Here is a 14,641-nt window from a genome sequence, read left to right as displayed (position 1 = left end):
GCTCACAGTCACACTATTCATACAGGAGGAGGGGGCAAACACAAGCCTGGAGTCAGTGTCCTCCCCCTTTCTAGGAGTGTCCCCCTCCAGAGGAGATCCTCCACCTGGTGGTAATGTTTAGGGTAGCACATGAAGGCATACAATGTGTGCATTTCTTTAGACTAGAGAGTGTGGTTCTATTTTTGGTCTGTCTTTGAGTCAGGGGGGAAGTGTGCAGTTTGGACATACTGGCTGAACAGCTTTCATTCATTCTTGTGACATATATTTAACTACTATAGGTGACTTGGAGTTGGTTTGAATATCCCATTAAGTGATGACAAAGCCTGATTTAAAGAAATATATGTATTTATACTTAAATGTAAAAGATGGGGTGTAAAATGTTTATTTGACAATTAACTGTACAAAGTTATTACTTATAATCACATTACATAAAGAATATTACAGACAAGAAATACATTGCGTTGTATACAAAAATTTATAAATAGTTTCTGTTGAAAGCTTTGTATTTGCATATGTTCCCCTCGTAGCTTGTAGAACAGGACGAAGTGGATCCTGTGAATGCCACACTGCAGGTTTGCAGAATAGAGGGAGGGGAGTGTCAGCATTTCATTTGCGCAGATGATTCTCGAGTCTCTCCAGCTTCTTTGACATGGCTTCAAGTGGGCATGTTAAGGAAGGGAACCGATACAAACTAAAACACAACATAACAAATTGAGACAATTCCTTTGCATACCAATATCTCATCTTAAAGAGAACTTACATTGAACTAGCGTCTAATGGCCCTTTTCTGGAGTTACTGGGGTTACGGTGTGTCAATACTGTAGATCATACTCATTGTAGTTGTTTGCGAGTTAAAGTGTGACACAATGTTGCATACATTCAAAATGTACATTTAGCTGTTTATTTTTTCTTAACCTTGTCTGTTTGCATCCGTCAATTTCTCATATACAATAACAATATTTTTTTCAACACTACGAACCACAAATCTCAACTTCCTAAGCACTTACATCAACTGAACTTTCAATAATGATTCTTAGAAGTATTCTGAAGATTATTACAGAAAGATTTGTTCATATATCTTGTTTTTTCCAACATTGTAGATGTTTGGTTTTTGAAGAGACACAAATTTACGCATACGTAGTTGGCCAGGATATATTGTCAAATTTGAATATTTTTTATTGATTAATTTAAAGAATTTGATGAAGTTCGATGAACTCTATAAGCTAAATATTTTACCCTATTCACCTGCAGTGTGTCCCCTTTATGTGCTGCCATGTATGTCATATCAAGTGTTCATCACGGATATAAAAGGTTTTGCATGTAGCTGTCTATTCCTTTTCCTGGAGGGTACTTTGGCAGTGGCACATTTCCTCCAAACGAATGAAAAACAACCACATGTTTAATTAGTTGTCCACAGTTATTTGGCAAAAGGATATTATTCTCCACCAGGTTCTTCAGCTTCTCAGTGACCTGGCTTTGAAACATCATCACGTTCTCACACTGGCACAGGTTTTCATCCAATGGTTTGTCTGCAGGGAAAGAACAAATGTGTTGAGAAGATCTTTCTTTCCAGGGATCTGTTGGTGTTTCTTTCTTATCTTTCCTATCTTTCCCTTTTCCTCACCCTATCTCTTCTTATCTTTCCTTGCAGCTTTCCCTTTCCCTGTCCCTGCCTGCAGAGAATGCACTAGATGTATGTGGGCGGGCCACAGTTGTCAGTGCACCCGAAGGCAGAGCAAAAAAACACTGATAGAGTGAAGTGATATGGAGAATTGCACTGTGTTGCAGCAGTTTTTATATACTATCTATTGTCAGCCTGAAAACATCTATAGAGTTGCTCGAATTAGTGAATAATATCATAGCAGCAGTAGGGGGCAGTGATGCACCGTTTACTGAACATTTTCAAGAAGCTGGCCTGTAGAGTTGAGCTATAGCCCTGCATTCTTATAGATGTTTAACCATGAGTACTTGAACACAATTTGGTGTTCATTTATAGTGTGTGTGTGTGTGTGTGTGTGTGTGTGTGTGTGTGTATGTTCACGTGTGTGTGTGTGTGTGTGTGTGTGTGTGTGTGTGCGTGCGTGTGTCTGTGTGCGTGTGCATGTGCGTGTGCGTGTGCTTGTGTGTGTGTGTGTGTGTGCTGTGTATGTTCACTTGTGTGTGTGTGTGTGTGTGTGTGTGTGTGTGTGTGTGTGTGTGTGTGTGTGCGTGCGTGCGTGTGTTTGTGCGCGCATGTGTGTGTGTGTGTGTTTGTGTGTTTGTGTGTGTGAGTCCAGGTGGTGCAAAATACCTATACACATCCTGGACATAAGCTTCTTGGTAATTTCCCCCATTTTCTCAAAGTCCTCGGCGTAATAAAGGTGCTTCTCATCGGGCTCTGAAGCTATTTCTCTCAGCTCCTGTTCTATGGCTTTGCCAACACCCAAGGCGTACATTGTGACTCCTGAAAGTGAAAAAATAAATAAAAGGTCAATGACATGAAACTTCTATTAGAGAGAACTTAAGTTTGGTTAAAAACGGTATATCATCTTAATGGTATGGCAATAAGTGTGTACCAGAGTTCTTTGCTTTATTAGCCCATTCGGACACGTCATCCTGCGCTCTTCCATCTGTAAACACAATGCTGACTCGTGGGATGTTGGGCCTGGCTCCTTCTTTGGTTGAGAAGCTGAACTCGTACATGTGACGTAAGGCCGAGCCGGTCATTGAGCCTCTCCCCATGTACTGCATGCGGGACACAGCCTGTTTGACTGCCTGCCCCGTGCTGTACTGGCCCAGGGTGAACTCTGAGCGCACCTTGGTGGAGTACTGAAGGAGGCCAACATGTGTGCCAGCCTTGGAAATGTTCAGCGAGTCCACAATGCCGTTTACAAACTGCTTGACTAGCTCAAAGTTGGCAGGGCCCAGACTCTTGGAGCCGTCGATCACGAAAACCAGATCCATGACTCCATCGCCACACTCTGGCTCCGGCTCTGTCAGACACACACACACACACACACACACACACACACACACACACACACACACACACACACACACACACACACACACACACACACACACATGGAATACGTGTTTTAAGTGTCTTTTTACACATTGCATTCTGTAAGAGTACAGAAGAAAGTGGAGATCCTACTTTTGCAGCTCTTCCTGTCTTCAGCCAAGATAAATCCTTCAAAACATCTGCAGATGTAGGAATCATTGGTGCTGACACACTGGTGTTCACAGCCATGCTCCAGCGTCTGACAAAGGTCCAGATCTGGGAGAAACCAGGATTAGTGTGATGCTGTTTTGGCCCATTTTAGTGTCCAAAATATTTTATTTTATTTTATTTAACCTTTATTTTTCCAGATAAAACATTAAGAACAGTTTCTTATTTACAATATTGATCTGGTCCAAGAGGCCCCACTAGGAGTAAAGGTATAAATAACAAATACACAAGCATGACTCATTTAGACAAATATAAAACGGATGTACAAATGCACAGCCTATGTACAGTAACAAAATAGAAAACACTAAAGCACTAAAAACTAGTCGGGACGGGCGTAGAGGTCTGGACAGGGTGTAATAAATAAGAAACAACACAAAAATTAAACGAATGTATGCGTGTGTGCGTGCGAGCATGTGTATGCGAGCGGATGCATGTGAAAAAAAAATAAAATAAAATTAAGATGTGTCAATGATATATTGTGTGTGAAGGGTGTATGCAAGTGAGAAACACTGGAATCAACAGGAGCAGGGGGGGTCTACTAAAACAATGTTAAGTTTCTGCTTGAAGGCAGACTGTGAAGTAAACGCTGTAAGTTTGAGGGTGTCTTGAATGTTGTTCCAGTCAAAAGCTGCTGCAAAATGAAAGGAGTTTCGGCCGAAGGTAGTCCTGGTGAGTGGGTTACTGAGTTTGATAAGCTCAGATGATCTTGTGCGGTAAGTGCTTCTGGAGAGGTGGAGAAGGGAGGAAAGGTAAGACGGGGTCTTGCCCAGGAGTGTCTTATAAATAAACTGGAGCCAATGTCGGAGTCGGCGGGTTTGGAGGGAGGGCCAGTCCACCAGTTTGAAAAGTTCGCAGTGGTGTGTATGAAAGGGAGCATTGGTGGCAAAGCGGATAGCTGAATGGTGAAGAACGTCCAGTTTGTGTAGCGCTGTTTTTGAAGCCATTTTATAGATTGTATCACCATAGTCAAGGATGGGCAGGATGGTCATTTTTACAAGTGTAAGTTTAGCAGAGCGTGTGAAGGATGCTTTGTTCCGGAAGAGAAAGGCCAATCTGGCTTTCACTTTAGTCTGAATAGGCTATTGTTGATATGGACGGAGAATATATTTTATTGACATACATTGTGAGTTGTTGGAGTCGTTCAAATTATTATTGGTGTTCATGGAAATGTCTATGCCCAATTGCATTGTCGGTAAACATGAATTCAGAATATATCTCCTTAATCCATTAAGGTTGATGGGGGAAAAAAATGTTTTAGTGAACGCCGGGATTACCACTGACCTCCAAACTGCTGCCAAATTCATTCCAAATGATGTAACATATAAATACTGGATCAGTGGGGGCAGAAGGAGTCATAGCAACATTTGAAAGCATGCTGATGGAATTAAATTCAGCTTTATCTTCTGTTATTATGACATAAAACTAAGTGACATGATTTACTCTGTGTGACCTATTCTTAAGGGATTTCTACCGGGCCAATGTGGTATGATCCCATCCAATGAATGAGCTTGGACTCACTTTGACATGATTTTCCATCAGGTCGGAGTGTGAATCCACCTCTGCATTTACACACACATGAATCATCTGTATTAACAGACTCGTGTTCACAGCCGTGTTTCCCATCAGCACAATGGTCTATCTCTGCAGGAAATAGTCAGTGTATTAATACATACAGGATTAAACAGGGTTAATTACTGTGAATATTAAATAAATAAATACAATTGCAAGGTTAAATGTGAATACAATGAAAACAGGTCAATAGAATACGTTAAATTAAAAGGTCTACAATAATATTTATGAGTGTAGAATTGCACAGAAAATCTGAAGGAGGAGTTTGAAGAATCAAGCAATGTACACTTACTCTTGCATGTCTTCCCATCAGGTCTGAGTGCATACCCTTTCCTGCATTTACACACACAGGCGTCTTCTGTGTTCATAAACTCCTGTTCACACCCGTGGGTGCCATCAGCACAATGATCAATCTCTGTGCAACAGAACAGAGACTAATAGTTAACACAATAGACTAATGACAAAGTATAAGTGAAGAAGATATTCCTAAGTATGTGTGGCAAGTTGCAATTTAAGGTGAGAGGTACATTTAAAGAGTGTTGGCTATTTTGCTTCCATAACATGTCTATTCTCTTCTAGTATCAATAAAAGGTCCAAAATGTACATTTGGTTGTTTATTTGACTAGACCTTTTCTGTTGGCCTCTGTATATTTCACCTATACATCCATCTTTAACGACCATTATTTTTAAATACTCGGAACCAAAAATCTCAACTTCTAAAGCACAATATGTCAACTTCATTTTTCATGAGCACTAATCTGAAATTATTACAGAAGGATTTGTTCATATGTTATCTTAAAAACATGCAGGAAATGCATTATTAAGACCTGTACATTGTATTTTATGATTTATAAAATGAAAAATAAGGCTGTATCCAAAATCTGTTCAGTAAAAACTTTGGACTCTAATATCTTCTCAAAATTAAATAAAGATTTTAACTCTGGCTTTATCCAACCGACATCTAGATTTGGGTTTCTTAAATAGATGGAAATATGTGCATAATTAGTTAGATATGGTGAAATTATCATATTATGAAAAAGTTGTAGCTAATACTGAAAAATCTTCAGAATTATATCTTTGTGTAATTTATTTGACCATATTCGCCTGCAGTGTCTCACCTTAAATAAAGCCTACAATGAGTATTAGATTTGTAGGATAAAATGCTCAGTAAAATGATAATTCACACAGTACCACATTGAGTCTGCAGCTTTTCAACTATTTGGATTAACCATGATAACCTTCATCATGTATCTGTATGTCCTATTGAATGTTCCTCTGATCTCAGTAGTTCTCAGTTGCGAGCAATGTCTCAACCTGTGTATATTTATTCAGCTGTTGCTCTAAACTGTCACCTAACCGGATTACCTCAATAAAAGCACTCACTGCTGCAGGTCTTGCCATCCAGATTGAGGACGTAGCCCTTCCTGCACCTGCAGATGTAGGACTCTGGAATGCTGACACAGTCATGCTCACAGCCATGGTTCCCCAGGTCACAAAAGTCTATTTCTGAGGAAGATACATTTCCTTTTATTGCAATAGTGCCTCTCCTAAAACACACCTACTGCTACTTCATAACAGTACTTGTGACAAATTATAAGTGAAGAAGATACTCCTAAGTGTGTGTGGCAACTTAATTGAGAATTTTGGCTATTCTGCCTCCATAACATGTCTTCTCTCATAGTCTTATTCAACCACTAGAACTGTAATTTATAGAATATCTATTGAGCGTTAATACAATGTTTTCTTATGTATGCATTAGGCTTTTCGGATCAACACATAGGCTATATATCAAGAACAAAACCCCCAAAGTAAGAAAATATTTTCACAAAAAAATCTAAATCGATTTCCAAAAAGTCTCTGAACCCAGGACAGGAAAGATCAATCATTAATTTTTGTTTTGAATCGGCTATAGTACTATCACGCCCTGGATACACCTCCACACTTCAGCTGCTGCTCTGATGATTGCAAAAGCACACTTCCTCCAGGACATCTCCCCCACTTTACTCTTAACATCCACCAGAGGAGCAGAGGGGACGCTTTCCAACAGTGGGTGGAGGGAGGGACGTCGCTGGCAGGAAGAACTCTTGTTTGGATTGGAGGTCCACACAAAGAACAAATACATGAATATGAGTACGGTGACTGTGTTTTCTATTGCTAATATTCATAGGGATAAAGGTCACATGACAGACTGATGGACTGTGAAGAATAGAATGCAAATCAAACTGGTAGAGCAAAGCATGATGTATTACTAGTGGAAAAATGTGTGTTCTTTTTGTTGCTGTTGTTTTTCCAATTTTGAAGAACTTGTATTAAAGCTTCCAGCTAGTCTGCATCTTGTTATGTGTGCATACTCAATATGTAGAGTTATTGAAATTGATTCAATTGTTAAGGTACACATACACTGACAATTGATGGACCTGAACAAATATCCGTCTGTATGCAACTGGGCAACATTTTTGATTAGTTTAGTTCAGTTAGTTTTATACAGACCAATATATTAAAATGTAGAATACAATAGAAAAAAGAGAAACAAAAAAAGTTTATGGTTAGTAGAAGTGATGGAGAGGGAATAGAGTCCACAAGAGTAAGGTAGGCAATGTAATATTACTGTTGCATGTCTTCAGGTTTATGTTGAGTTCATATCCTGGGCGGCAGCGGCACTCGTAGCCATCAGGTATGTTGGCACAGATGTGTGCACAGCCATGATCCACCACAGCACACATATCCTCAGCTACAGGGTGACAACATGGAGAGAAATCCAACTGACATACTATTTTCCACGTTGCCTATTTACCCATCCAGAAGCATCATTATTCTCTCTAAGCTCTAGCTTTAGGTAAACATGTTCCTCTTAGCTGTTAAATGTGCCTCCACTCTGTTCATCAGCTAGCCCTTCACCAGCTAACTTTGTCTGTCTACAGTTTGGATTTTGGCATGTAGCATAGGCCTACTGTGAGTTTTTAGGCTTGTCGAAAGAGGTGGGCTGAGACAACGCCAAACAATAAGCTGAAAGACGCTAAAACACTCCATAGAGCTGATGAAAACTGCAGAGTCAGGGGAGGATTCTCCTCAGTCACTTAGAATGACCTATTTCACATAGAAGGTGTGTGATTGATACGTTTTAAGAGAAACAAAACGATTATAGAACTAGCAGTTGACATGCAACGTCCCTTGTGCAATGAAGGAAATCAATTCAAAATAGGCAAATAAAAAGCACTTTCAGCTCATTTTGAAATCCCATGAAGTCTTCCTCTTTTTATTATGTTGTCTGTGAGAAAGAAACTGCTTTATGCACAAAGGGGACTGTGGTTGCATGAGACGGACTCAGGAATAAAAAGAGCGCACATGGAAATCATAATGTAGCTGAAAAAGAAAAGTAATCTTTCTCTGTGTAAATGTATATATAAAAAAGAAGTCCCGTCACCTTTACATGTCTTGCCGTCTGGGTTGAGGGTGAAGCCTTCCCTGCACTTGCACCTGTATGAAGCAGGGCTGCTCACACAGATGTGCTGGCACTGATGGTCCACCACCTCACACATCTCGGAGACTAATGCATGCATGTACACACACACACACACACACACACACACACACACACACACACACACACACACACACACACACACACACACACACACACACACACACATACACACACACACACACACACACACAAATACTCAAACAAAAGGCTGCAAACACACATGCATTGATAAACGAAGGGGTACATTAGGATAAATGCAGATGGGATTCATCACCTCCACAAAGCTTGGACTGGAACACGGAGATGAGGCTTTCTATCTGGCTGAAGTTGGCCACCAGGTGCACGTGCTCAGAGTGTGGCTGGCTCCCTATGGCCTTCAGAGTGTTCATATCCACCCTGCCCACTCCAATGGCAAATATCTGGATGCCAGCCTCCCTGGCCTGGGCGGCTATCTCCTCCACCTCATCCTGGGGTCTCCCGTCGGTCACTATCATAGCTATTCTTGGGATGCTCATGTTGGCTGGTCTTGCCCCCTCTGACTCTGTGAAGGCGGTCTCCATAGTAAACTGGAGGGCCAGGCCCGTCATTGTTCCAGAGGCCATGTGTTCCATGTCCTTCACAGCCTTCTCCACCTCAGCCTTGGTGGTGTAGGAGTTGAGGGAGAACTCAGGCTGGACAAAGCTGCCGTACTGGAGCAGACCCACCCGCGTGGCCTCAGGGCCCACCTGCAGGAACTGGAGCAGGTTGACGATAAAGGTCTTGACTTTCTCGTAGTCGTGGGGGCGGATGCTGCGCGAGCTGTCGATGACAAAGACAAAATCCAGCGGGGCGGCTTTGCAGTGGTTCTCTGTGGTCAATACACATGGACATTTGTGATCAGCATAATCAAATATATAATTTTTTTATTTCACCTTAATTCATTGAGAATACGTTCGTATTTAGGCTACAACGGCATCCTGACAAGTGACAAAAGCCACTTAAGGGAAGGGGAGGAGGAGGTCTAGGAGATACATTACACAAACACAATTTGAAATAACATAAAACACATATCTTATATTGACAATGAAAACACAAACAGCAGTCAACAAGCATAATATGAGAAGCGCAAAGGTACGATACTATATACGGTACGATATTATACGATAAACTTTATTTTCCCCTTAGGGACATTTGTCTTGGACTCAAAAGCTTCATATACAATTAATAAATGCAGGTACATGGGTAAATAAGAAGGGAGAAACCTTTCAAAAGTGCCGATTGGTAAATTATGATGCAGAAGCCATTGCATGATTAGGTGAAAATGGTTGAGATATACAGTATATAATATAATAAAATAGAATACTCCCTCTACAATACAACAAGCTCACAAGTCAGTTTGTGCCACTGTCTAAATTAGATTCTAGAAAACTGTTTGTCATGTACCTTGGATAGACATAGACAAAAGTGCAGGCAGCAAAACAAGTGATTGCTCACCCACTGCTTTGGTCAGGGCAATAACCTCAGTTTGCCCTCTGGCTGCCAGGGGTCTGGGCCGCCGTCTGTCCAGTCGAACCGCGTCACAGCAAAACAGACAGAAGAGGCAGAAGGCCAGGGACCTCATTCTGACCAGAGGGGAAAACTGCAGCCTTTATAGAGAGATGAAGAAAAACTCCCACAGTGCACTGCAGGAACAAATACAAGTCTGCATGGTGGAGTAAAGACAGAGACAGGGAAAGACAGATGCAAAAAGGAAATTTCCATAATTTTTCTTTTGAAATGTTCTTTAGAAATCTACATCTGGATCAAAAATATACGTATATATATATATATATATATATATATATATATATATATATATATATATATATATATATATATATATTTATATATATCTGGGAATATTGGGGTTTTATAGAAGAGTGCATTGTGCAAAAACGTATGTGAGTGAGCTTAATAACCAATTATGTAAAGGATTCTAATTAGTAATGTTGCTGCATCACAGTGCACCTAATTGTGCAATGCCATCACAGTTTGCAAATAGCGAGATGTGTGCAGCTGCCATTTCAATTTGGCTGCAATAGCATAATTAAAGGTTAATTTACTGTAGCCTATGTCAAACAGGCTGCTGCATCCAGATGCATTTAACAATCATATGTTATTGTGAATGTTCTAAACTGTGTGGCAAAGATGAAATGGTTTACATTATTACATGGTTTCAGATCTTAAGTTTTACTCCATAAAGTTCAAAGATTCATGACTAAATAAGCAACAATCAAAGTATTCATCAAGGACGTTATTAAAAAGCTGGGAATGAGGAATGTCTTGGTGCGGTTTGATCAGATTTAGTTGACAAAATGAAAAAGAAAATAACAGAAAATAATGGTCATTCTTGTTTGATTCAAACTTTTGAAATCTTGATGGCTCTCCGAAATATCTGACATTACCTTGTCCACTTCAAGCCAGTGAGAAGAGTATTGACAAAAAAGAAATTGAAATACAGAAATGTGGAATGTAAAATTACCAAAAGTGGCACAGAAGTCTGTGTTAATTTAGAACCATGTCGCTCAAAGTGAGAGGCTGATTGATTTTTCAGGGCCAGGAAAAATAAGGTTCATGAATTCAAATGTATTGTAGTTTACAAATGGTGACATGTTTTGTGCAATCGTTGCAATTAATTTATCAAATTAGTTTCCATATTCCAATAATGTAACCTTTTACCAAATTGTACTTAAATCTGTTAATAATTTGTTGAAATACAGTATGCTTCTAGCAGACAACCTCCTTAGTGTAGGTAACACATGTATGTGACTCTGTGTCAGTTAGGTGATTAGTGCACTTCATAGTAAATTTGAACTAATGATGAGGTGGGATATAAATAGGAAGAACTTTCACCTCCTGCATTTATGACCCCTTCAGCTTCAGATTTCACATGTTTTGGTGTCTACAGCTGCAACGCACACACCATTGGTTACAGGCTTTGTAGAGTCATGAAAAAGAGCACATTTTAAAAGTAATAATCTGATTCTAAATTAACTTATTTATCTCTGGGTTTTTCATTGTGTTTCTAAAGTTGTGGGCTGCACATGTGTGTCATGTCTTCCCCTCTGCCTTCTTATAAAGTGGACAAAATTCAAAATGAACTTTCGAAATGTTTTTCTGCATAGGTGGTTTGAAGTGATTTAAGAGAGACTGAAAGGTACTGCAGACTGTTTCCCTATCTAGTCCCCAGGAGAGCCATTAAATACCTGTCATAATCAGACTGCAGTCTCCACCTCTGTCTGAAACCTGTATGTGATCCATGTAAACATAGGAAATATATCCACATCCAAAAACAGAATGACGTGGCATTGGTCATATAGGACAACTTATAGCTTTAATATAGGCTGATAGAACAGATTAGATTTTGAGGATTTCTTAGTGGAGTTCTGAACAGCCTTCCCAGCTCTGTTCAGAGTGATGCTTAGACACTGCTGTCCCAGCCTGACATGTATATGGTAGCAGCTGACCTAAGACCTGCATGGGGTCACATATCCATGTTGCATCCCGCACAGAGCTGCCCACCTCTGACCTTACCTCTGTTTGATGTCTCTCATTGATGCCACAGGTCTGTACAGTTGTAGGCTCAAATGTTCCTCACTTTCCATAACTTTGTACTTCACTGGCATTTGTGAACAAAACATTTATTTAAAATCCACATTTGAAAAAATAACTCTGTGGTTAAATAAATATTGTTACATTTTATTTTAAAGGTGGAGTCAGTGATTCTGGAGAACACTTGTTGTCAAAATCACTTTTTGTCAAAATCAGTGAATATCTCCTCACGATCTGCTACCTGTCAGTACTGTGTGGGCAATGGTGAAAAGAAAAGGTGTAAATACACGGCTATAGGCTCTGTAAACTGGTAAACAAAAGGGGCCCACCATAGCTAGCAACATACCCGTTTACAGAGTATAGGCATTTTATTAACACCTCAGTGCACACAAAGTACTTATAGGTAAAGTAGCAGATCGTGAGGAGACATTCACAGATTTTGACAAAAAGTGACTTTGACAACAAGCATTCTACAGGATCGCTGACTATTAATTGCAAGGATTTCATATGGTGTGTTTGTGTGTGTGTGTGTGTGTGTGTGTGTGTGTGTGTGTGTGTGTGTGTGTGTGTGTGTGTGTGTGTGTGTGTGTGTGTGTGTGTGTGTGTGTGTGTGTGTGTGTGTGTGTGTGTGTGTGTGTGTGTGTGTGTGTGTGTGTGTGAGTGAAATAGTGGGATTCCACCATGTCAGAGCTATCCCTCTCATATTTCCTCGTGGGGCTGTGTGTTTACTACAAAACACAGATACAGTGTGCAGCACCTCACTCTGTTTTATGGACCCTGATCTCTGTTTTGCACATTCCCCAACTCTGATGACTTTTCATGATGCAGGTGATGGAAACTAACAAAATGTCCAACCTTGATTCCCCTCGCTTTTAAAGAAAGTTAAAGAAAATACATTATGTCTTCTTTAATTAAAAACAATGAGGAAAAAAAGATTCATGCTTTTAGGAAAATAAATCAGAAAACATAATTACCCTGCTGTCGAAATCAAACAGTTTTTCAGCTCTTGCAATCAAAGTAACTTCCAGTAAATCCCAACAGTGAGTCAAGAGAGGAGTCAAGTTAATCCAGTCTCTCCAAACTGTAAACATGCATATACCGCAGCCCTCTGTCTTTTTCTATCTGTCCAGATACTTGCATTGCTCTGCCCCTTACTCCATCCTCTCCCTGTTGCTCTGTTTACTCCCCCTCAGACTCCACTCCAACCAAGGAGACGCCTCTAGTTGGGCTTGACTTGTTGGTATAACAGTAACTCTGTCTACTAACATATAGCTGACTGAGCACTGTCGTCTTACACCTTCAAATTCCTGGAACATTTTCTCACTACGCTCTAGGCAGAGGTGAAACCTTGTTGAAGCTCCATAATTATTTTCTTAAAGCCAGCCTGTCCTTAATGTTTTCAGATTAGGGCATTCAATGGAGAGATTTAAGGGATCATTTACATATTGCATACAGATCATGGAATAACTTTTCATCCTATCTATGGGCTGTAGCTTTTGCTTTCTTTGCCTTCACATTCAATCTTACACAGAAATTGAAGAATACAAATACTATTACTCTTTTTACTAGCATCTTAGCTTTTATAGAGCTGAGATGCCAGAGGTCTTTCCTCCAATAAAAAAATACTGTTTACTTATTTTGTCCTGCAGTCTCTAGGCCACTGTGAAAGAGGTGTATTGTATTCTTTGAGGTGACGCTTGGATGACCTCTCCAGATCCCCCACCTGACCAGCAGTTTATGGAAAGACGTGGTCAGTGGAGTCATCCTAATTCCACCCACTCTTGGGGTACCTGCCTGCCACACAATGAGCACTTGTATACATGTTCACCTCTTACTTACTAAGAGTTTCCAGGAGCACATCTGCCCTTCAGGCTGAGCACACAGTGTCAGTCTGCAGACGGCAACAGAAAATAAGAACTATTACCCTCCAAAATGATATGGTGATAATGGTGGAGATAAGGCAGAAGCTTGTACTTTCAAAATAAAACACACACAAACATCTGTCAGTGAAATTAAACTTTATTAGACAAATACACGTCACATCCTTTATTTTTCATACAGCAGCAGTCCCCAGCTCTGACTCTTGTGTCCTTGCAGGACATTTGGGGGCCCAGGGAGCAGCTTGCCAATAACTGCATCTGGTGGAACAGACTTGGGTGTTTACACAGACCAAAAGCTTCCGTCAGCTTAATTGAAAAAACACAACCAAGGGTCCATATTTATTGAGCTCCCCCCCGAAACGTACAGAGGCCCGATCTAAAAGTCATCGCACCATGGTTACTTCGAGTAACTCTTTCATAGTGACTTCAAAAAGCAAACTGATTCCAGATCAGTGCTACTTCTGTGCTGTCAAAATAGATCAATTAGCAGTAGAAACACACTATCACATTTAAAAAGTCATGAAGGTCAACTAGCACAACTCAACACTACTGTTTTTTTTATTAACACAAGGCAAGTCCATCTAGAGTCGAATAAAACAGTAAAAGATGGGTATATGTTCAATATATATATACGCAGGGCTGCTCTTTGATCATGTCAGAATACAGGCAGATGCATTTTCTTTGGGAAAAAGCTCCAGTCAAGGTGACACTTCACACATGGATCTATGCAGGGCACCCCATCAGAGAGAACGTTATGAGTAAAGGCAATCCAACCCTGATCACGAGCAGACACTAGAAAGACAGCAAACACTTGATGACGCTCCCCCTTGTTACTCCGGGCAACAAGACCGTTATTTCTTTGCTTTTGTGCAAACGTTAAATGTATCTTTCAAAAGGTAGGACACATAAAATACTATAACTGTTACA

The 14,641-nt window shown here is 40.2% G+C and overlaps 1 protein-coding gene across 2 annotated transcripts; it reads right to left on the bottom strand.

Annotated features, from left to right (window-relative positions):
• Nucleotides 1-386: 386 nt before the first annotated feature.
• On the bottom strand, nt 387-12,982 carry LOC307259809 (matrilin-2-like). Of its 2 annotated transcripts, none has more exons than XM_080039816.1 (13): nt 12,809-12,982; nt 9,738-9,945; nt 8,539-9,111; nt 8,205-8,327; nt 7,389-7,511; nt 6,164-6,286; nt 5,073-5,195; nt 4,730-4,852; nt 3,137-3,259; nt 2,556-2,972; nt 2,291-2,443; nt 1,437-1,529; nt 387-659 (listed from the first exon to the last, which is right to left on the bottom strand). In XM_080039816.1, the coding sequence occupies exons 2-13, from the start codon at nt 9,862-9,864 to the stop codon at nt 607-609; spliced, it is 2,154 nt and encodes a 717-aa protein (XP_079895942.1). In that variant the 5' UTR covers nt 9,865-9,945; nt 12,809-12,982; the 3' UTR covers nt 387-606. The 2 variants fall into 2 exon arrangements, with proteins under 2 accessions (XP_079895942.1, XP_079895941.1); XM_080039815.1 differs by having other exon boundaries at nt 9,738-9,925.
• Nucleotides 12,983-14,641: the final 1,659 nt, after the last annotated feature.

Source organism: Ammodytes marinus (assembly GCF_949987685.1).
Source record: "Ammodytes marinus genome assembly, chromosome: 13".
In the NCBI taxonomy this organism is placed as follows: Eukaryota; Metazoa; Chordata; class Actinopteri; order Uranoscopiformes; family Ammodytidae; genus Ammodytes; species Ammodytes marinus.
This window is presented reverse-complemented; position numbering and strand designations above follow the sequence as displayed.